This window comes from Sarcophilus harrisii, chromosome 1, assembly GCF_902635505.1.
Source record: "Sarcophilus harrisii chromosome 1, mSarHar1.11, whole genome shotgun sequence".
NCBI classification, from domain to species: domain Eukaryota; kingdom Metazoa; phylum Chordata; class Mammalia; order Dasyuromorphia; family Dasyuridae; genus Sarcophilus; species Sarcophilus harrisii.
In genome coordinates this window covers 26,186,046-26,210,760 of record NC_045426.1, presented here as the reverse complement: position 1 = coordinate 26,210,760, position 24,715 = coordinate 26,186,046, and the positions used below count along the sequence as shown (strand labels likewise).

At 37.7% G+C, this 24,715-nt stretch overlaps 1 protein-coding gene across 3 annotated transcripts in view; it reads left to right on the top strand.

Moving 5' to 3' along the window:
• ADAMTS9 (ADAM metallopeptidase with thrombospondin type 1 motif 9) overlaps window positions 1–24,715 on the top strand; it is a 184,322-nt gene that overhangs the window by 15,137 nt on the left and 144,470 nt on the right. For all 3 annotated transcript variants that reach the window (XM_003762344.3, XM_023498097.2, XM_031953629.1), the window contains 4 exons: window positions 21,622–21,905; window positions 23,883–23,966; window positions 24,069–24,184; window positions 24,658–24,698. In XM_003762344.3, coding sequence (XP_003762392.1) covers window positions 21,622–21,905; window positions 23,883–23,966; window positions 24,069–24,184; window positions 24,658–24,698 — 525 coding nt within the window. The remainder of the gene's footprint in view (window positions 1–21,621; window positions 21,906–23,882; window positions 23,967–24,068; window positions 24,185–24,657; window positions 24,699–24,715) is intronic.

Genomic DNA, 24,715 nt, shown 5'->3' with positions numbered 1-24,715 from the left:
AGGAGGGTGGAAAACATGAGCTCTGAGGTCTCTTCTGACTCCAAATCTGCAATTCTGTGAAATCCAAAATTAGTATCAATTTGATGCAGGCTAAATATGCTTTTGAATTTATGAATTGTTCTTGCTTATTCTTTGTTCTTACTTTTCCATTTCCAAACATATATTTTCCCCACAGAGGTAACCCTTATAACAAAGATCACAAAAGAGAAAGATTTTTTTTTAAAGTCATTCCATTTTTTGATTAAAACATCAATCAACCCTGATAGTTTACACAATGTTCAAAACTCATAGTTCTCCATCCCTAGAAAGAAGAGAAAGATGTACTTTTCTCTTTATTAGGACTATTGAGGACCAAGTGTTTATTACACAAGTACTATATGTGCTAGATCCTAAGACATAAAGGAAAAAAAAAAAAACAATTCTGTCTTCAGGGAGCTTACATTCTATCAGACTTTGTCTTCTCCTTCTCCTCCTTTCTCCTTCTGCCTTTTTCTCCTTTATCTTTCTTCTCCTTCCTTCTTTGCTTTTCTTCTTTCTTTTTCTTCTCATGAACAGTTGAAGGAAAATCACTAAGTGATCTCTGCTTCATTGTTATTCTTACTTTTTGAGTCAATTAGTATTTATTAAGTGTCTACTCATAATATGCCAGGCAAGAAAAAGCAAAACCCCTTTCCACTCCTTCCCTCCAAACATGTTGGTATTTAAGATCTCCTTTGTTGATCTTGGGATCAGAAAAATCATAGAGTGCAAGCTGCAAAGGACCTCAGAGACCATATAGGCCAGCACTCACTTTACAGATGAAGAAACTGAGACTCAGAAACATGAAATTGTTCAAAGTCACAGAGACAGTGTGTTTCAGAAGCAGAATTTGAACCTGGGCCCTTTTACTTGTGAGCCAGTGAGTGTTCTTTCACTTTGTCACACAGCCTCCTTTAATTGAGAAGACAAGGTCAAGAGCTGTAAGACTTGGGTAGGTTTGCATGAATTATAGTCTGACTCACTGAAGGAAGTACCTACCTGAGTGAGATAACAGATTTCCTGGAGTATAGAAGAGAAAACTTTAAAGAAATTCCACCTTTATTCTGTCTATTGAATTCTGTACCACACCTTCCCTTTTTTCCTTCAGCACTATCTTGTCAAGAAAAATGAAACTCCTATTTAAAAAGCTGGTCAGTTCCACAGACTTTTTTTTCAGTTGGACTTGGTAGGGTCACTTCATATGTAAGCACCTTAAGGACAGGTCCTGGTTTTGCTTATAATTCTTATCCTCAGGACATAACAGTATTCCTGGCACATAGAAAATGATTAACAAATGCCAATTGATGGGTGAATAGATGGATGGATGAATGGATGGATGGATAGATATTTGGATGGAAGGTCAAATAAAAGATTGGAATCTGCTACAAAAAGGGCAGCCAGGTGGTACAGTAGATAGAGGATTGAACTTGGAATTGGGAAGATTCATCATTTCAAACCTGACCTCAAACATACTAGCTTATACTAGCTGTGTGATCCAGGACAGTCATTTAACACTGTTGATCTCAGTTTCCTCATCTGTCAAACAAACTGGAGCAGGAAATGGTCCCACTTCAGTATTTTTGCCAGGAAAACCCCATATGGGGTCCCAAGGAATTGGATATGACTGAAACAACTTAATAACAACAAGGAGGAAATAAGAGAAAATCCTCCTAAGCTTCACTTTAAAGAAAATGAATAGTACTTACCAGAGTTTTATTTCTAAGGTAAGGAAGAGTAGCCCCAGCAATTTGGATCTGTCCAGCTAGATACAATAGAAACAGTCTCCCAGAGGAAGAGCTTATCATTTGGAGAGCTAATTTGGGGGGATCCTTGGAGGAAGGGAGAAGTTGTGCCTGAAAGATTTCTCCCAGCCCAGCTAAAAGCGGTCACTTCCCTCACTGAAACAAATATTTAAAGAACAGTCCTCTTCTGGGACAGGATCTGACTCTTTTTTGGGGGGATGGGGTTGAAGAGGATGAGCTACAGAACCCCTAGCCTTCTGAACTACAGGTAATAGCCAAGGTTTGCAAAGTGCTTGAATCCTGAGGAACCTTCCTGGTCGAAGTTTATCTCCCTAGATAATTAGGCCCCTGACTTCAAGATGAATACAGATCAGAGAGACCTGGGTACAAAAGAAACATAATGAGAAACCCAAGAAACCCTATTTGCAGATTATTTCAAAACACAAAAATATAGGGCAGCAAGATGGTGCAGTGGATAGAGCAATAACCCTGAAGTCAGGAGGACCTGAGTTCAAATCTGCCCTCAGACACAACACTTCCTAGTTGTGTGACAAGTCACTTAACCCCAATTGTCCCTTCCCCCCCCCAAAAAAAAACCCTCATAAGAATATAGATATAGCATTAGAAGGGACTTGCAAGATTGTTGAGTCTAGTTCCCCACCTGCCCATTTTACAAATGAGGAAACTGAGTCCCAGACGATGACTTTTATGAGGTCACATGAGAAAGAAAAGGAATACACACACATATAGACCTACTATATGTCAGGTTCTATGCTGAACACTTTTTAAAAAGAATAAGTGTCAAAATCTGGATTCTAATCCAGGATCTCCAAATCTAGGGTCCTTCCCAAAAATCTCCTGACCCTCTTATTATCTCTGGGATATGTTTCTTTTTTGTCTTTCTTTTTAGATCGCCAGGATTTTCCTGTTCTCTGCTTCCAGATACTCACGCTTTATAACAAAAAATTGAAAAGAAAAAGAACTGAAAAAAATATCACCAAAACTGATCAATATGTTGAAAAACCTGACTTATACAATGTATATTTAAATGATCCTACCCATGGTCACATAGATAGCATGAGATGTGGGCTTAGAACCAAGGAGTTCCTGATTCCCAGGTCTACCTTGCATGTTCTCTTTAATAGAGATTCATTCTCTCAAGGGGCATTTACTAAGAGCCTGCAGAATACAAGGCATCATGGGAATGGAATGGAATGTCAAGATACACAAAATGAGGAAACAGACTTCCCTTGTCCTCAAGAAGCTTAAAATTCAATAAGTACATGTGTTGAGGAATGAGGAAGGGACCTCAGGGACTCTCATTTTACATATGAGAAAGCAGGCCCCAGTTTATCTCTTTAAAAAATCTATCCCATCTCTGGTTCTAAAAAAAAATCCTGCACTCTCTACTGTATGAGTTTTACTTAACTTTGGTCCAATTCAATCTCTCTAGACCTTTATTCCTTTTAAGTAATGAGAGTTTAGATGAGCTAGTCTCTAAAGTGTTTTCTAACCTAAATCTCTGATCATATACTATGAATAAAGTATTAAAAAAAACAAAAAACAAACATAGTTTAGCTGCAAGACATTGTGGCAGACACAAGGAATGCACGGAAGAGCTTAGACACTAATTTTATATTATGCTACTAGTGGTTAGTTACTTTTATTTTCTTTTCCCCAAATCCATTTTCTTAAATTGCTGTTCCTTTTTTATTCTTTTTACTTCAGTCTTCTTCTTGACCACTTTCCAATTGGATTGTTAGTTAATCATTTATTCTCTCCTTTCTATAGGGCAATTGTTTGCTTTCTAATTTCAGCCTTGGAAAGTAGGTGACCCCTCCTCTTCCTCTAATTCTCTTTGACTATCACAGTCAGGTGGCTGTTCTAATGGCCAACTAGTTAATTCTGACAACTTAATGAACAGAACCTCACTCCCAAACCCAGACCAGATCTCCCTGAACAGAACCAGTGGAAAAATGGAAAACCAGAAGTAGGGTAATTCCAATGAAGACAAATGGGGCCTTGTTGTGAGTTGTTCCCCCTCAATCCTTCTTTGTCTGAACTAACTTGATGCTGGCTTCTTTTCTCTATTTTGTTAGCGTTGGGGAAAATCTACCTCACCCTAGGATTTCTCCAATTTTCTTCCTCAAGAATTTAAAAAAAGCAAAAACAAAACCTAGAATTTATCAAAATCCAGATTCTGAGGTCTAGAAGAACTAGCTTCTAATTAAAATGGAAAGGAAAGGGGATCCTTAATTCTGAAGACCAGGATTTTTTTAGCAATGTCCCCTCCCTCCTTTTTTCCCTACTTCTCTTCTCTCCCCCCACTCCCAGCCAGTTTATCAGCTTCCCCATCCTGAGATAGGCAATCAATTCCTTTTTCCTTCCTTCTGATATCTGACTCAGCTGCTTTATGTCATGACCCTAAGGCTTAGGCCTTTGCTTCTCACGTCTATACCTACCTGTCTGCCGTCCTAACTCCAAGCGTTCCCTGCCCTCTGACAAAGATGAAGCAACGAATAAGATGACAGATCCCTACTCATCCTGCCCTCTCAGCTAACCATGCTGTCAGCTCAATAATCACACTTCAAAATTGATGTTTTACCTTAGTCTGGTCCCTGTGGAATGAGAACAAAAGTGGCAGCTATTTTAGTCATCTTGGCCTATGATAAAAAAGATATTTGGGTTAAGTGATCTAAGGCCTTTCTGATAATTTCCTAGTAGGCTATTTCTTGAGGAGGGATATCCTCTTAAGGAAGAGATCAGGGGGAACATCTTTGTATTAATGAGGAGGAATAATCACATAGATTTCTGAACTCATGGTCTCTTTAATTGTGCAGGACAAGTTTGACATTTGAAATCCTATATCTATCAGAGTTCTGGAACTCTGATTGACCATGTGAAAGTTGCAAAGCATTTAGGGGAAGCTGTCTTCCACAATGGAGCCTGGAATAGAATCCTCTTTGCCTTCTGGCCCAGGCTTTTAGAAAAGGAGGCTGTAAAACAAACAAGAAAAGAAATCAATCAAAATTCAATTTAAGGTATTTATTAAGTACCTATTGCTTACAAGGTGAGGCAACAAGCATTTATTAAGCATTTGTGGTATTCAAGTATTATGCTAAATAAACATTGAGCCTACCAAGAAAGATATAAATGGATGCTCCTTGCATTCATTTTAATGGTGGAGATAACATGCAAATAACCAGCCATATACATGATATATATAGAAGATATATAAGGCAATCAGGTACAAGAGGAGAAGGCACTGACTTCTTGGGGGACTGGCAAAGACTGCTTGATGAAGATAGGACTTGAGCTGAGTCTTGAAGGAAGCCAGGAATCCCCAAGGCAGAAATGAGCAGGCAGGAAGAACAATCTAAGGATGGGCACCAGGGGCCAAAATAGAGTGTTATGCTCTAGGAACTGCTAGGAGACCAGTGAAGCTAAATCATAGAATGTGGTAAAAAGAACTTGCTTTTAAAGAGCCTTCAATAGAGAGCAGAAGAGTTTATGATATTCCTGAAGACAATACCGGGGACATGGGAGTTCATTGAGGAGGAGCGTGACCTAATCAGACTAAAGCTTTTAAATAAATCATCTTGGCAGAGGAGTTGAAAGTGGACGGAATAGGGAAACACTTGAGACAGGGAAACAAATTAGAATGTTTTTACAATAGTCTATGTAAGATGTGGTGATTTATAATGGGCTGAAGCTCAAGTTGATGCACTGAGGTCCCAAGCACGTGAGGCTAAATAGCAATGGGACGATACTCTATTAATATATTCTTGGGGAAAGAATGGCCCTTCCCTCTCTGTGTGCAAGTTTTGATGTGTTGTATAGGAAATGACATAGAGACGATTTGGTGGGTGGAGAGAGAGAGGCAGAGGCACTGCTGGCCGGTTTGTGTCGCTACTGCTCTCACTTCATATGGCCATTTCCTCTTCACCTCCGCAAAGAATAAAGATCGAGGATTTTCCCTTAACCTGAATTCCTGACTCTGGCTGATTTTAAAATACGCAGTCATCACAGTGATTGTGTGAGTGGAGAAGAAGAATTGGAGGAAAAACAACAAGACTTGACAACAGATTGGATAGGTGGGATGATGGAGAGGGAGGAGGGGAAGATGGCACCAAGATTGTGAACCTGGGTGATGAGGAGGATAGTGGTATTCTCCACAGTGATAGGGAAGCTCAGAAGAGGGGAGAAAGTAAGATAGTTTCAGAGTCAGGAAGTCCTGGATTCAAAATCCCACTGAGATCATATACTACTGAGTATCTGATTCTAAGTAAGTCACTTAAACTCTCTTTATCTCCAAGGCAACTTTATAAATCTTTTGCTCACCTACATGGGTAAGAGGAGCTCTATATCCTAATGACAGCATGGTCCAGTCTTGTGAACAAAGGAACTATTCTGGGCACCAGAGGGAGGGAGGGAGAGGAACAAAACCCAAAACATTCCCTGCCTTCCTAGCGCTTATATTCTATTGATGGAGACATATTGGACAAAAAGGAGTAATATAAAATATTCAAGAAAAGATGTAAAAGGAGATTTTTTTTTATGAAGAGACTTTCATTAAATCCAAGGAATTATTTTTCATATTCAATTTATTTCAAGACAGAATAAATCAAAGGCAAATAAATGGTGTGATTGTTGAGTCAGAATCTTTTAAAGGAAAGAAATTGAAGCTAAAGGTCTCCAGGCTCATTATCACCCACATCACACCTAGCTTTGAATTTGTTGTTATGTACAATTCGAGATGCTGCAGTAGAAAGAAATGGAAAGTCTGGGTCTCTCAGTGTGGAAAAAAATTCAATCTGTTCTGACTGACCCTCAATATTTGGAAGCCAGAGTTTTAAAGGCTTGACCTTATTTCAGGAATGTGGCTTTTATGTTTTCCAGGGAGCAAGTCACCCAGTCCCGAAATCAATGTTTGGGTGAAATGGGGTAATGGTGGGATAGCTTGACAGGCCGAGGAATAGAAGAAGGGAGGAGACAGACCTCAAGGGAATCTTGGGTGGGCAGCATGTAATTACAGTTTTGACTTTGCCCAAGCCCCAAGGGCAGAATGCTTATTTGAGGCTTTTTTAAATTTTTCATAGGTCAGCCAGGGGCTTTCTGAATTACAAAATGAAAACTTTTTTAAATTGTATCTGGGAATAATGACCACAAATATGTCTCATTCTTGAATCACAGTTGATCATGTCACTTGGGATGTTTGCTTTCTGTGTTAATTAGAGTCAAAAGTGGAGACTGTACTTTATGGTACAGGAAAAGTGAAGGTTCAAGTGAATGATTTGAAGGAGCCTGAGTAGCCTTTAGTGTCTAATGCTCTTTTGAGACAAGTGGAAGAAAGGCGTTCACAGCCCTCAAATGTGGTGAACAAAAGTTGTCTTTTCCTAAGCCTACACGTTTTAAAGATGGAGAATGATCTGTGGCTCAGAATAACAACAGCTAACATAAATTTAGAGCTGGATAGGACCTTATATAATTCATCTAGATCAGACCCATCAATTTATAGAAGAGGAAACTGAGCCTCATCATTTGAAACTAGATCTTTTCTTTTTTTTTATTTTATTTTTTTTAATTTATTTTTTTTATTTAATAGCCTTTTATTTACAGGATATATGCATGGGTAACTTTACAGCATTAACAATTGCCAAACCTCTTGTTCCAATTTTTCACCTCTTACCCCCCACCCCCTCCCCTAGATGGCAGGATGACCAGTAGATGTTAAATATATTAAAATATAAATTAGATACACAATAAGTATACATGACCAAAACGTTATTTTGCTGTACAAAAAGAATCAGACTCTGAAATATTGTACAATTAGCTTGTGAAGGAAATCAAAAATGCAGGTGTGCATAAATATAGGGATTGGGAATTCAATGTAATGGTTTTTAGTCATCTCCCAGAGTTCTTTTTCTGGGCATAGCTGGTTCAGTTCATTACTGCTCCATTGGAAATGATTTGGTTGATCTCGTTGCTGAGGATGGCCTGGTCCATCAGAACTGGTCATCATATAGTATTGTTGTTGAAGTATATAATGATCTCCTGGTCCTGCTCATTTCACTCAGCATCAGTTCGTGTAAGTCTCTCCAGGCCTTTCTGAAATCATCCTGTTGGTCATTTCTTACAGAACAGTAATATTCCATAATATTCATATACCACAATTTATTCAGCCATTCTCCAACTGATGGACATCCATTCAGTTTCCAGTTTTAGCCACTACAAAAAGGGCTGCCACAAACATTCGTGCACATACAGGTCCCTTTCCCTTCTTTATAATCTCTTTGGGATATAATCCCAGTAGTAACACTGCTGGATCAAAGGGTATGCACAGTTTGATAACTTTTTGAGCATAGTTCCAAACTACTCTCCAAAATGGTTGGATTCGTTCACAACTCCACCAACAATGCATCAATGTCCCAGTTTTCCCGCATCCCCTCCAACAATCATCATTATTTTTTCCTGTCATCTTAGCCAATCTGACAGGTGTGTAGTGGTATCTTAGAGTTGTCTTAATTTGCATTTCTCTGATTAATAATGACTTGGAGCATCTTTTCATATGACTAGAAATAGTTTCAATTTCTTCATCTGAGAATTGTCTGTTCATATCCTTTGACCATTTTTCAATTGGAGAATGGCTTGATTTTTTATAAATTAGAGTTAATTCTCTATATATTTTGGAAATGAGGCCTTTATCAGAACCTTTGACTGTAAAAATATTTTCCCAGTTTATTGCTTCCCTTCTAATCTTGTCTGCATTAGTTTTGTTTGTACAAAAACTTTTCAGTTTGGTATAATCGAAATTTTCTATTTTGTGATCAGTAATGATCTCTAGTTCTGCTTTGGTCATAAAGACCTTCCCCTTCCACAGGTCTGAGAGGTAAACTATCCTGTGTTCCTCTAATTTATTAATAATTTCATTCTTTATGCCTAGGTCATGAACCCATTTTGACCTTATCTTGGTGTACGGCGTTAAGTATGGATCAATGCCTAGTTTCTGCCATATTAGTTTCCAATTTTCCCAGCAATTTTTATCAAACAGTAAGTTCTTATCCCAAAAGCTGGGATCTTTGGGTTTGTCAAAGACTAGGTTGCTATATTTGTTGACTGTTTTATCCCTTGAACCTAATCTATTCCACTGATCAACTAATCTATTCCTTAGCCAATACCAAATAGTTTTGGTAACTGCTGCTCTATAATATAATTTTAGATCTGGTACAGCTAAGCCACCTTCATTTGATTTTTTTTTTCATTAATTCCCTTGAAATTCTTGACCTTTTGTTTTTCCATATGAACTTTGTTGTTATTTTTTCTAGGTCATTAAAATAGTTTTTTGGGAGTCTGATTGGTATAGCGCTAAATAAATAGATTAGTTTAGGTAATATTGTCATCTTTATTATATTTGCTCGCCCTATCCAAGAGCATTTAATATTTTTCCAATTGGTTAGATCAGACTTAATTTGTGTGAAAAGTGGTCTGTAATTTTGCTCATAAAGTTTCTGATTTTCCCTTGGCAGATAGATTCCTAAATATTTTATATTATCAGTAGTTACTTTAAATGGAATTTCTCTTTGTAACTCTGACTGTTGGATTTTGTTAGTGATATATAAGAATGCTGATGACTTATGTGGGTTTATTTTATAACCAGCAACTTTGCTAAAGTTGTGGATTATTTCTAATAACTTTTTAGCAGAATCTCTGGGGTTCTCTAAGTATACCATCATGTCATCGGCAGAGTGATAATTTGGTTTCCTCATTGCCTATTCTTATTCCTTTAATCTCTTTCTCAGCTCTTATTGCTAAAGCTAGCGTTTCTAATACAATATTAAATAGTAACGGTGATAGTGGGCAACCTTGTTTCACTCCAGATCTTATTGGGAATGGTTGCAGTTTGTCTCCATTACATATGATGCTTACTGATGGTTTTAAATAGATGCTGCTGATTGTTTTAAGGAAAAGTCCATTTATTCCTATACTCTCAAGTGTTTTTAATAGGAATGGATGTTGGATTTTATCAAATGCTTTTTCTGCATCTATTGAGATGATCATATGGTTTTTGTTAATTTGGTTATTAACATGGCCAATTATATTGATAGTTTTCCTAATATTGAACCAGCCCTACATTCCTGGTATAAATCCTACTTGATCATAGTGTATTATCTTGGAGATGATTTTCTGTAGTCTTTTTGCTAATATCTTATTTAAGATTTTAGCATCAATATTCATTAGGGAGATTGGTCTATAATTTTCTTTCTCTGTTTTCAGCCTATCTGGTTTAGGTATCAGTACCATGTCTGTGTCATAGAAGGAATTTGGTAGGACTCCTTCATTCCCTATTTTATCAAATAATTTATATAGCATTGGGGCCAATTGTTCTTTAAATGTGAAACTAGATCTTTTCAACTGGTCCCAAACTACCCAGCATCCTTAGCTCCCTCAGAGTCCAAAAAAATTAATGATTCTGGAATAAGCAAAGTTTTCACTCATATAGTCTGTTTTGTCTAAATCTGTCCTCAGTAAACCTATGGATTAGGGAAATTGTAAAGGATTTCTCTTTGTGTAATAGGGGAGTTCATTTTTTAAAAAAAACATAATAGCTTTTTTATTTTTCAAAATGCCTGCAAAGATAATTTTCAACATTCACCCTTGCAAAGCCTTGTGTTCCAAATTTTTCTCCCTCTTCACCTCCCCTCACCCCTAGACAGCAAGTAATCAAATATAGGTTAAACATGTACAATGGTGAATTCATTCTTGAAAAGCTACAAGAGTTGCTTTAAGCTCCAGACCAAATTGCAGGTCTCTAAAGCCAGATTGTTCTATAATTTCTTACATGGGAACACAGCCAGGAAAAAGCATTCTTTCTCCTTAGGCAAGAACAAGATTTTTTGGGAAGCAGGAAGGAAGGAGAGGGAGGTGACCATGCAGATAATAAACCAATCACAGCTTTCAAAAGAGGGGCGGGCTGCTCCCTAAAGAATTGAATGTTCAGGCCTGGATGAAAAAGGACTCCTAGAAGCCCATTCCCCTGGACAGCACTCTGGGGCAAAGTCTTGCTCATTTTTGGCCCACTGAGGGATCTTTATGGAAGTGAAACCTTGGACATATTCTAGGCATTATATTGCAGCTATTTTAGTTTCTCCAGGAGTTCACCAAGGCCATCCATAAGTCTCACCAAGTGCCAGCTGACAGGATGAAATCCACCAGTGGGAGAGGCTGGAATGTGTCCAGGGTGCCAGTACGGAATTAGAACTTAGGCCAGCACACCTCCGCCGGGTCGAGTGTGAGCATGGAAGCCCACGGGATTCTAAAGCAGCTGTTAGCTCAGTGGAGTTGGGGAAAGGAGAGAGGACAAAGGGATTATGGGGCAGGGAAGGAATGGGGGAAGGTCCCTGGAGTAGACGGGAGCTATGAGATAGCATTGTGGGCAGCTGGGCATCCCAGCGGCCGACTGACCTTGGTCAGCACGCAGGAGCTACTGGAATTACTTGGAGAGAAGGTCACAGGCCAATCCAGAAGCATTAACTAGCCTCATAGCTTCAACCAAGTTGCAGGAAAGAAGCTTTCTCTTTCCAGGAAAGGACCCATGAATCTTCATTGCTCATTTTATTCAAGGATAGCAAGGTCAGCATTGAAATACTGCAGTCAAACCCCAATGTGGGCCAATCCATAGAGTCTTAGATTTAGGGCTAGAAGGGACGAGAGCACATGAGGTCTGTTCTGACAGATGAGGAAACTGAGACCTAGAAAGGCAAAGTGACTCAGGGTCACACAGTTAAGAAATGTCTGAGGCAGAATTTGAAGTCTTATTTTCCTGACTCTAAGTTTAGTGCCCTGTGCAGTCATTTTAAATGTACTAGTGTAGAAAAATATTGGAAATATCTGATTGAATTCAGTCAAGCAAATGTGAATATATATATAACTATTTATAACTGTCGTTTATACATTTATCTAAAATATTTATATATTTTAAGTAAAAATATATATTTATAGAAAACAAATATTTGTTATGTTTATATGATGCATATTATTCATACATATATTATCTTTAAATATATTACTGATATTGATGTATTTAATTACACATATAATTTTATATTTGCATATATTCATATTCATAGTGCCTTTATTGAATTTAACCAACTATTTCAAAATTTGTTTACCTTAATTATATACATAATTGATATATATGGATCCATCCCTATCCCCATCCCCATCTCTATCTCTATGGTCCAAAATTTTATTGTACTGAAATAGAGAACTACCAGTATGGAAGAGGCAGCTAGTGGCTCAGGGGATAGAGTATTGGGCCCAGAGTCAAGATGACCTGAGTTTAAATTCAGCCTCGGATGATTATTAGCTGTGTGAGCCTGGACAAGTCACTTAACCCTGTTTTCCTGAGTTTCCTCATTTGTAAAATGAACTGGAAAAGGAAATAAATGGCAAATCACTCCAGTGTCTCTGACAAGAAAATCCCAAATGATGTCACAAAGCTAAAAAGCGTCAGAACAACAGCAACAACCAGCATGAAAAGTCATACCTAAAGGGATTTTCCCCTGGAGACATAACTAGTATGTGTCTGAGGCAGGAATTGGTCCCAAGGAAATCACTGTTACTTTGTTGTTCTACACACACACACACACACACACACACACACACACACACACACTGACTTAAAGTTTGTGTCTATTATTGTAGCCATATTGTAGAGATGTATTTCTAAATACTAAACCCCAAGAGATCATTTTATTAACTGGCCTTTATATGGGACTTCAGTGTATATAAAGTGTGTTACAAAGCTTAAGTCATGGGAACCTCATAGCAGATTTGTGAGGGGGAGGCATTAATGGGTGTTGTTAGCTCCATTTTACAGAGGGGAATTGAGTTTTGATGAGATTCTGTGACTTTCGTGTCATGCAGCTCACAATTCATGATTCTGGGAAGTAGAGACAGACTGGCGAAGTGACTTACTCAGTTACCTGGCCGATGTCTGCGGCAGAATTTGAACTCTGAGCTTCCCGACTCCAGGCTCAGGCCTCTATTCACTGGGCCACCTGGATGAAGGAGAGTGATATGTCAAAACATTGAGAAAGTGGATTGAGGCCAGGTCATGAAGCACTGTAATTGGCAAACAACATTATTTATATTTGATCCTAGAGGTAATAAGCAGCAGCTGGAGTCTGTCAAATTGGGGAGTGATGTAGGTTTTTGCTTTAAACAGTCACTGAGACATCTGGGTGGAGGATGTCTTGGACAGGGAAGAGGCAATTATTCATCTGTGAGAATGTGGGCAAGTCATGGAAACTCTCAGTGACCCTGGCAAGCCCCTCTAAAATAAAGATGTTACTGATATTGAAACCAGGGGTTTAGCTGGCCACATAAATGGTAGCCTCCCAATTTAAGCTATTACAACTCGAGGATGCCATGGTCCTGTCATAAATGACATCTGGAAGGGACCTCAGAAGTCAACCATCCCATCCTCTCATGTTACAGATTAAACCGAGACCCTTAACTGAAAGTTCAAGTCATTCAGGTTACAAATGAGATGGGATTTGAATCCAGTTCCTTTGACACTATTCTGTACTCTTTTTCCAATGTACTAATTTCCAATAAACATATGTTCATACTCATATATATGTTGATAACAATATTTCACTTAATTATAAAGTGATTTCATAATACCTGATCTCATTTGATGCTCATAACGATCCTCTGAGGTGGACAATGCAAATAGGATAGTGCCCATTTTCTAGATGGGACTCAGAGAAACTCATTTTTATCCTTACAATAACCTTGGGTGAAGAATTACTGTTATTATGACTATTTTATAGATGGGGAAACTGAGATAAAAAAGAGGTGAAGTGACTTGTTGGGGAAGTTTAAGAAGGACTAAACTCAGGGCTTCCTGACTCCCAGTCCAGTCAAACCATAGATCTTCTCAGATAAATGATTTGTCCAGATTTCCCCATGAGAAGATGGCTTGAGCTGACAGTCCAGTTCCATCTTTCTATTTCTAGCCCAGGACTCTTGTTACACTGTACTGCATCTATTATCCTCATTTATATCTTTATTAGAGAACAATGAGATTAATCTTATACTCAGCCAAGTCTGGGGCATAATCAGGGTCTTACTGCACTTTATCCCATTTATTCACATATTGGATTTTAATGGTTTGTAATGGATTGTAATGATTTCATCTGTGAGTGCATTTGTAGGATCTGATCATTAGATCTGATTCAACAAAAACCCCCATTTTCAGCTCTCTCTTCTATCCTTTGTTAAACTTGCCCTAAGAACTATTGTTGGCTTTGAGGGGCTCCCTCTTGTTTACCGAATCCTCCTCCTCCTCCTCCCACATTCTCTGTAGACTTTCTCTTTGTTGTTTTACTGTGGAATCCCTCTCCAAATGTGTTAGTAAATAGCCATCTGAAGGTAAGTGATTAGTGGGTTTCTTAGGATCGGTTGGACACAGTAGAAAAAAGTTATCATTTTATTTGGTGTGCCCCATCTAAGCTCCAAACAAGTCATTTTGTCATCTGTAGTAGATTTTCTATAGTAGATCCTCTGAACTTCCTTCTTTTCATTGCATGTTGACATTTACCCATCAGGCCTGCTGAGGGGATGGGAGGTGGGGCTAGATTTGTGTACATTAGTTAGCTTGTGACTTTTAAGAATTTTGAATTTCGTTTAGGCATTTTCAGGCTCATTCACTGTAGTCATACAATTTTTTCATGTGGTTTTTGCTAGGACTTGTTTCTTAATCAGTCCATAGAACTTCTGAGATAGAAACCCATGGGCAACGTATTTATTAAAACAAAAACAAAACAAACAAACAAACACAAAAAACTGTATGATGTAATTCAGGGTTAAGTAGCTTGCCCTTTGTCACCAAACCAATATGTATCCAAGGACAGGCTTTGAATCCCAAGCACCCCGTCTCCAAGGCTTGTCCTCTGCCCACCATGTCAGATTTCCCTTGCCCATGCAGTTAATCCTTTTAATAGTTTAACTGCTTTACAGGAATGAAGGTATTGAATAGATGGAGATAAAGGAGGAAAGAAAGGAAGTGGTCATGAAATATTAAACCATACTCTGAGCCAATAGCTTTTCCTTTTGTGCTTTGTATCATGAAAAGAGGTCAAGAATGACCATTTGGAACTTGGGACCTTATGAAACATCTGTTGGTGATCAATCTTTGCTGTAGTTCAAAGGGAACAGTCCTAATTAGTCCAATGAAGGCTCCTTGAAGGCTGGAGCACCTTCATTTTATCTTGCTATCCTCTGAACCAAATATAGTAGATAGAGTCCTGGATTTGTAGTTAGGAAAATGGAAGTTCATATCCTACGTTACTGACTTGTTGTGTGACCATGGGCAGATAAATCACAGCCTCTCTGAGACTAAGAGCAATTTCCTGTTCTTAAGTTGTCTATGGTTTTCAGTTTACCTCCATGGAGGGAGCTCCTACATGGAGAAAATCACAGTGCTTTAACATTTTGGTATATCTCTTAGTCAAACAGTGTCTCCCCTCTCGTAAGTGCTTTAAAGGGTTTATTGAATCAAGCTGAAATAGGAAGCACTTGAAACTGAGTTCTTCCTCCATAAGATAAAATGGCCATAAAGATTTTGGAAAGATAGGAGAAGGGTAGTTAGCATTACAGGAAATCATTCTTATTTGGGGTTCAATAGGATAGTCATAGTTGTTCTCTTCACCTTTTTGAATAAAGGAAAAAGATCTCTCATGTGTGTAAAAGACAAACTTATTTTATATTATACAATTTTTCCATGCATAGGGAAAGCTAAGAGGAATAGCTAACATGATGAGAAGGGATAGTCAGAAACACTTTGACAGTCTGGAACATTCAGTCAAATTCAATGAAATTTGATAGGGATAAATGTAGAGTCTTACTCAAGTTAAAAAAAAAAAACATCAAAAGGAAGAAAGAAAGGAAGAAAACAGGCATTTATTAAGCATCTATTATATGCCAGGTACCATGCTAAGCACTTTACAAATTACTAATTTTATCTCTCAACAACTCTGGGAGGGAGATGCTGCTATCATTATCTCCATTTTATAGATCAGAAACTGAGACAGACAAAGGGTAAGTGATTTGTCTAGGATAAATATGTAAATATAAATAAACACATAAATAGGAATATATTTACATAAATACCTCTACATAAAACAGTATAATATACTATATATCATATATACATAATATAATTATATCACATGATATCAATTTATATAAAAGCACAAAAGAGCTAATATAAATAAAAATTATGTAAAATAACATAAACCATTATATGTAATAATATATAAATATAAATCAGAGGCCAGATTTGTCTTCAAGTCTTCCTGCTCCCCAATCCAGGGCTCTATCTATTCTGCAGCCTAGTTGCCTTAAAAAAAAAAAAAAAGATGGATAGAGGCTTTTCTAAATAGCAATTTGAGAAAGATCTGAGGATTTTAGTGGACTACAAGCTCAATATGAATCCATAGCTTCATATGACCACCAAGAAATTCTATGGAATGCTAACCTGCTTTAAGAAAGTCTTACTGTTCTCATCTTGGGTCAGAAACACATCCATAGTCTTTCATTCCCTTTTGGGTGCCACTTTTTAGGAACAGCATTGATAAGCTAAATTACCCAGCCTCAAGTTCATACCATATAAGGACCCCTTGAAGTCACTGGGTATATTTAGCCCAGAGAAGAAAAGATGTAGGGAGGGCAGATCGTTGTCTTCAAGTGTCTGAAGGGCCATCACCTGAAAGAAGATTAGCTTTGTCCTGATTGGTTCTAGAGGGCAGAATATAGAGAGGACTAGGGCCAGCTCCACAAAAGCAAATTTAGACTTGAAGTTAGGAAAACTTTCATAACCAAAGCTCCCCCCACCCCGAAGGGGAACGGGCCTCCCAGATACCCCTTTGCTGCAGATCTTCAAGACACCTTGGTGGATATGTTGGGGGGAAGAATGTGGTATCGCCAACGTATTTGTTGCATCCTCCCTCTGGTACAATTTGAACTTTTCTCCAAGGCCTTTCCCAGCTCTGACTTTCAGTTGAAAACAAATTCATCTCAAACTGAGGTGTTTTTCCAACATACTATTCATCACTCTGACTGGTAGAGGGCCTGTCATTTACAATAACTAAGGATTCCTGGTTCTTGGGTCACAAGGCATTTTACTGCCCTGCCTTAAGGGAACTCGGTTAAATTTTGATCAGTCTAAGGAAGGTGTACAATAATTAACTTTTCAAGTATTAATGGCAGCATTCATATCTCTTTAGCTGAGATGACTGTTGTTATCAAAGAATTTGAAAAACAGCTGTAGAATAATATGTCTGTGGGGGGGGGAGAGAAAAAAGTGGGGGAGAGAGGAAGGGGGGAGTGAGGGTGAGTCCATTTGTTTGTTCAGAGGGATTGTTCTCCAAAATTGGGTTAATTTAAAACATTCATACCAACAAATTAGGAAAGATAGCTTAGGAATCTTGGCTGGGAAACAGTTTCAGAGAGAGAGAGAGAGAGAGAGAGAGAGAGAGAGAGTGTGTGCACTCTGTACCATTCTTGTTTTGATTATCAGAAATTCAACAAGTATTCATTCTTTGTATAATTGGTGAAAAGCTCCGGTTTCAGCAATAGTAAATGAAAACAGTCTCTGCCCTCATGGGGCTTAAATTCTGTTGGGGGAACATGCACAGATAGGTAAATACAAGTTAATTTAGAGAAGGGGGTTGGGAAGCACTAAGGAATCATAAGGCAGGTCAAGAAAGTTCTCTTTTAAGAGGTTTCAACTCAGCTGAGTCTTGAAATGAGACTTAGGGGTCGCGAGGAGCAGAAGGGAGGAAGAAGAGCATTCTGGGCATGATTGTCTAACCAAGGAAAATTCAGGGAGAAAGGAAATGAAAGTCATTCGAGGTAACTTTTTAGTTATCATTTGCTTTAGTAAGTAGCATAGATGATATGTCCTAAAGAAAAAAATTAATATAAAGCAGAAAAATATTTTTAGGACAGCCACAGAAATTTATATATAAGTAGTTTACCAGATTGTATATTAAACTGAAAATTAGGGGAACTGAATATTAATCTCTGTTCTTTTGGTTATTTAGTGACCCTAGACAAGTCACTTCCCCTCCCATATTCCCTGATCTGTAAAATGAGAGAATTGGAGTATACTCCTCACAAGAAAAACTTGGAATGTAAGAATATCTCAAAGAACTAAGATGTGTCCACTGGTGCAATGCATGTTTTTTTTTTTTAATCTTCTAGGCAAAGAAAATAGGGATAATAGGATGAAAATAGTTATTAAATTTGAAATTGTAATATCAACTTATAGTTATTTGTATTTAAAGTATATCCACATAAATAGGAAAATATTTTTTCATTTTACATACATATATATATGTGTGTGTATATATATATATATATATATATATATATATATATATATATATATATATATGAATTAATGAATTAATATGTCTGGTCCTCCTAGAGTTAAAGGCTCTCCTAATATTGATGTTCTGTGATTCTAAAGTAACCTCTAATTGAGTAGTCACATTGTCTCAATCTTCCCAGTGATCTAGCCATTTTATTAAAATAATACAAATCTCAGCAACACCATGGATGGAGTGACATATGCAAGCATCTCTCATGGAAAGCATTATGCAGTCCCCTGAGAAACCATCAGTCATTACAGAACAATTATAAAGATGTAGTTTTCATTTTAATAAAACACGATCCTTTAATCAAAAGCATTCTTCTCACCATATTTTATTGCCTTTTTATTTTTTTAATTTATTTTAATTCATTTTTTTATTGCCAACTACATTTTATAGGCACGCTAAATGTTGTCAAATTTTTATGTATCTCTAGTTATTATTTTTATTTATGTACATATGTGTGCCTGTATATATGTGTATTAGCCAAGTTCTTTTAGCCTCATGTAGAATGTAAGCTTCTTGAAGCTAAGAGCCAGTTTTGGTTTTGGTCTTATAATCCCTAGGAGCTTCCTAGTGCTGCTTAGACATAGCCAATGCTTTACAAATAAATACTTGTTGAACTGAATTAAAGTATTATCAGTTTACTAGTTATTAGCTGAAGCATGATGTTCCTAATTCATCCTCCCCCCCCCAAAAAAAAAAAAAAACTAAAATAAGAAATGCTGAAGCCTGCTGGGTAAGGGAATATTGCTTCTGCTTTTATTAAAGAACTAACATGCTTTTTGCTTTTTTTATACCTCATAAGACATAAGAGAAAATGTCTTTGTTAACACAGATTACTCGTGAATGAAATGACTTCTTGGTAATGTGTGGTGACATGCTTTATTGAGTGCTGATGACTAGAGTGTCTTTTTTATGTTTCTTCCCTTCATTTCTTCAATTTTATTACTCAAATACATGGCCTCATTTTATATCAGAATGCTTATTAACCAAGAGTTTTCCTAGGGCCAAAGATCTCCTTTTGTTAATAGAGATGTAGCTGCATCTGTTCTTGTGGTCCAAAAACCTTAACACATATACAATGTCCTGAAAACTTTAAAAAGGCATCATAACCTGGGATTCATGCTTTTTGTTTAGGATTTGGATAATTATTTTATGTAATTTGGTTTACTTTGTCATCCTGTGAAAATTATTTTATGCATTAAAAAATCAGTTCAGAGAAAGGGTCCCTAGAATCACCAGATTTCCAAGGAGTCCATCATATAAAAAAGGTTAAAAACCTCGATCTCCATAGATTTCTTTTCAAGTGAAATCTCAAGAGTCATAGAGTAGAAAGTGACCTCTAGGACTTTCTCATCCAACTCATGACCCTGAACTTTATCAATTTAAAGGCAAGTTTGTCAAGGAACAGGTATTGACTAAGTGCTTGCTATCCTCCATGGGGATAACAAGAAAGTCAAACATAGACCCTGCCCTCAAGAAACTTATATTCAGTGGGGTAGCGCAATGTGTAAATATGTAAGCACAGAGAAGATATATGTGAAGTAGATAGAAAGTAATCTGAAAGGGGAAGATACTAGTAAGTGTATGGCCTGATATCTGGGAGAGTTCTAGATGACGCACCTGATTTGGGGTTTTTTGTTGGTCCGTTCTTTCAAGCTCTTTGGGGTTTCTTGGCAAATCTACTGAAGCGATTTGCCATTTCCTACTCCAGCGTGTAAAATGAGGCAAATGGAGTTAAGTGTCTTACACAGGGTCTGAGGCTGCATTTGAAGTCTTCCTGATCTGGGAGAGTTCTAAATGAATAGAGCTGATGTGGGACTGTCTCTCCAGGACACTAATCCATGAACTCTATGAGACCTGAAGTACTAATTGTAATAATCTGATTAAATAATTCGGAGGCATCAAGTCTCCATAGTCCTGTTCTTAACAGTAGAGATTGTTTTCAATTTTCTATAGCTCTTTTGTATTGTTCATTAGCCTACTTCCAATCATCTTATTTAAGCCTCTCTACATTGTACCTAATTGGCTATCACGAGCAGAGCATCTGAAGTGTCCTACTCGTTATTGTTCAGGCCTTCGGCGGCCCAGTTATTGACCTTCACTCTTTCTATGTGGGAGAACAATGAGAAGAGAAAGCACTGGACTCAATCAAGCTTCTGGCTGAAAAGATTCATACTTGATTTATCCCTCAATCTCAGCCTTGCTTCTTTTGATTCTTGATTCACTTAAGTGAGCATTGATGTAAGCTGCACCCTGCAGTTAATTAAAAGTGACCGGCTAATTAGATATTTCAGATACCAAAATGTTTGTTGGGAAGTCAACAGTTGGGAATTTGGACTTTTTCCCCTTTAATAGTGATGTTATCGATTATATTTAGGTTTGAAGATGTCTTCTTAATTTATAATGTATTAAAAGTAGTATTGTAGTAGCTAAGTATTATATAGAAGGATTGCTTTTGTGCAAAAATGCCCTTCAGAATTTTAATTTGAAATACCAACATTTAATTTGATAAAAATTATGATTGAGTTTCTTTAAAATATATCATTTCTGTGATGGAGGGATCTGTTTGAGATTGGTCACAAATCTTGTTAATTTATAATGTACTAAAGATAGTATTGTAGTAACTAAAATTATATCAAAAGATGCTTTCATGGGAAAATGCCTTTCAGAATTTTAATTTGAAATACCACCATTTAATTTGATAAAAATTATAGTTGAGTTTCTTTAAGATATATCACTTCTGACGGAAGGCCCTGTTTGAGAAATGTTTGGACTGGTAGTAATCCCCACACTCCTAGATACTTTTTAGGTCACTGTGCCATTCTGGTCGAGTGAACTTTTATCTTCCTCAATTTTTTATTCTGTAAAATGGGGATAATAATAGCACCTACTTATTATTAAGTTATATATGTTAATTAACTCATGAAAATCAAATGAGAAAATATTTTAAAGTGCTTCTCACACAAAGTGAGCACTTAATAAATACTCATCTCTTTTCCTGATTATTATTTACAAATCACCTATAATTGTCAAGGATCTGGAACAGCATGATACAGAAGAGGTTGCTATAAAGAGAGGGGCTGGAGGAGAAGTGAGGACCTTTCTATTTTGCCAATGAAGCAATTTAGTGTTTGGGGTTTTTTCTGATGCTGCTAAAGGATGGCAAATGCTGTCAGTGCCTTCCAAATTTTGTACCCTGGAGCACAGCTCCTATGGCCCTACCTTATTTGACTTTTCAGTGAGCTCATCAGTTGAGTATATGCAGAATGGTACATCCATGGTCTCCTGTTCCTATTGCAGATGGGGAAAACAAGAGACGAGCTATATAGCATTTTAATGAAGTAGCTGACATAGCCTGTCATAAGAAAAGGATCTAGACTGAAACGTTATCTACAGCATCTCTTTTCTTGCAGAACATAAGCATGGCGGCAAGAGGAAGAAAACCCGCACGAGAAACTGGCCAGACAGGGGTATGCTGTCAGATGATGTGGAGATATTAAAAAGCAACTTGGCAGCAAAACCATTCTCCGCCCATGGTAACAAGACCGAGAGCATGAGCGGGAGAAAGAGCCACAGGAGGATGAAACGGTTTTTATCGTATCCTCGGTTTGTGGAAGTGATGGTGGTTGCAGATAGCAAAATGGTGGACTATCACGGAGCGAATCTGCAACACTACATTTTAACCTTAATGTCAATAGTAAGTATGGGCAATGAGGTAGTTCACCAAGTCATACAATATGGTCTTTGGGGAGGAGTATTGGAGCCGTGTTCAGCAGCCATGCCCGTGGCTTAACCGAGTCAGGAAAGTAACTGGAGGAAACTTGACACTATTCATTGAGCAAGAGTTACAGGCAGTTCTACTCTCCAATCTAAATGGCAGCCAGCCAAATCTGATTGAAGGAGCTCTGCTTTCCCCTTTGCTTCTGCTGGGCTCCGTGCCTTTCAGCCTTCCTTTTCTCCCTCCCTCCTGCTGAGCTCTCTTGTCTCCTGCTGACCTCTTTCCCCTCCCCATGAGACGAGTTTCATCTCTTCTCACTCCAGGGCCAGACACAGTCTGCAATGGTGGGAGTCTGAGGAGGGTGGAGGAAAGATAGGAGGAAGAGGAAAAATTTGGAAGCTCTGTTATTAGCCCCTCTAGTTTGAAGGGACCTTAAAACTCACTTAATTCAATGGTCCAGAATATCAAATTATTTGCCTGAGTGACATAGGTAGTAAATGGCAGAGCCAGGAGATGAACCCATGTCACCCACATCCATAACTACTACTCTGTCCATTACGCCATCTGTTTCTCTAAAATCTTTATTCCTCCATTGTCCTCTTCACTGAAGTGAGCTCCTTAGCTCACTTCTCATTGGTGTCCTCCATCCCTCCTGGCTCCTTGCCCTAGAACCCAAAAACCTGAGTTCCTCACCCAGTTCTTCCCCAGCCTATTTGAGAGCCCTAACTGAAGTCCTTTCATGCCCTTATCCTAGAATCCAACCACCTAAGCCCTTCACCCCAGTCTCCCACGGGTAGCCCTCACACCTATATGAAGCCCTTCTGTCTGTCTCTACCCCCATCTTGCTAGAGTCCCACATCATATAAGGTTCTCCTGGTGCCTGGAACCTAGGAAACATCTTGTACCAATTCAGGCAAGTATTTCTGGTATTCCAGATTGGAATTCTGAAAGCATTTTCCCACGAAAGTATCCGTCTACATGATAGTTGCTACAATATTATCCTTAAGACTTTATAAATTAATAAGACTTTTGTGAGCTCTCTTCAAACCTAAAAATACTTCATAACAGGACTACTAAAGGAAAAGGAGATCCAAATTTCAAACTGTTACTTTCTAAATAAATATTCTGGGAACGTGTCTCCTTCAGCTGGGAGCTGTCCATGCTTTTATTCTAGAGACATGGGTTAGAATTACAACCCATGGAATCTTCTCTTTGGGGATCACATGGTGTTACAACTGATCACTATAGAAAAGTAGCTTCCAGTCCAGAATTCAAGAGGCAGACAGTGAGAATGGGAGATTGGCCATTGAGTATAGAGGTCAATAGCAGCAACATCTGGAGTAGTAATAACAATAATTACAATAGCTAACATTCATATGGTACTTTAAGCTTTCTAAAATGCTTTGAATACATTATCTCAAGCAAGTGATAAAGGTTGAAATTCTGAGGCCTAAGGTTTCTCCCATTAGATTTTTGTATAATCTAATTTTTGGAAAGGTTACGTTTATTTTGATACTTTTTTAGTTTATAACAAAAATGAAGAGTTTTTAAACGAGGGAAAATTTCTTCATTTAAAACAATAATTCGATCCTTTGATTGCCTGAAGAAACGTGATGTGTAAGTGGAAATCCCTGGGGTTTGGACTTGCTGTGTTATTTGTGATTCATTTTGGTGGAAAAACTGTTTTTACAGTGAAATGAAGCTAAAAAATGAAAAATCTGATTCTTTTCCTGGCAGCAGCGATAGCAGTCTTCACATTCTTATCAAGTATATTCTCATTGGTGTTTGTCTGGTATCTGTCCAGGAGAACATACACTCGCTGAGGATATTATTTTGTTTTTGTATCCCAGTGACTAGTACATAGAGGGTAAATGATATTGGATAGAATAAGAGATGAATTTATCCGTTGGTTGCTAAAAGGTCAGAAGTAACTTTAACAATTTATCTTGGTTACAGGTAGCCTCTATCTATAAAGACCCAAGTATTGGAAATTTAATTAATATTGTTATTGTGAACTTAGTCGTGATTCATAATGAGCAGGTAATAAAGTATTTTTTTCCTATCTGTATTCAAAATGATGTGCTTACAGTGAGTGTTGTTATAACCGACTCATGTGGAATTCTCATGTATTTCTGTAATCAGGAAGGGCCCACCATATCTTTTAATGCCCAAACAACATTAAAAAATTTTTGCCAGTGGCAACATTCAAAAAACCATCCTGGTGGAATCCAGCACGACACAGCTGTCCTTGTCACAAGGTATGTCGGTGTCTTTATTTTTTGTAATTGTTCGTTTTTCATCCATGTGTAGGAAGTGCCTGGACAGAGCCAGATGACTCTAGAAAGTCAAAGGTGACCTCTGAAACTGGATGTATAAAAAAAGAAAGCATTTAGAAGCTCAAGTGATATTTTAGCACTACAATAAGGCACCCTGGAGGATTAGGAAATATCCTTCCTTGAAAAGATTAAAAATAAGATAGCCATCTTCTTTCTGACACTTGGGGCAATCCTGGCTAAGAGGATGAATGAACTCCCTTTCAGTCTCAGATTAGTGGAGTCCAAACTTTTTTGTTGTTGTTAGTGTTTTTTGCCAACTTTCTTATTGAATTTCTTAACATCTTCCCCACTTAAAAAATGCCTTTTGGTTGCCTCAAAGACTTATATTTTATAAAACTTGTACTGTAATTGATTTTTCTCCAGTATTAAAGCACCAAGTCTTTTTTTGTTTTCAGACAGGATATTTGCAGAGCTCATGACAAATGTGATACCTTAGGTGAGTCTAATGTTTTG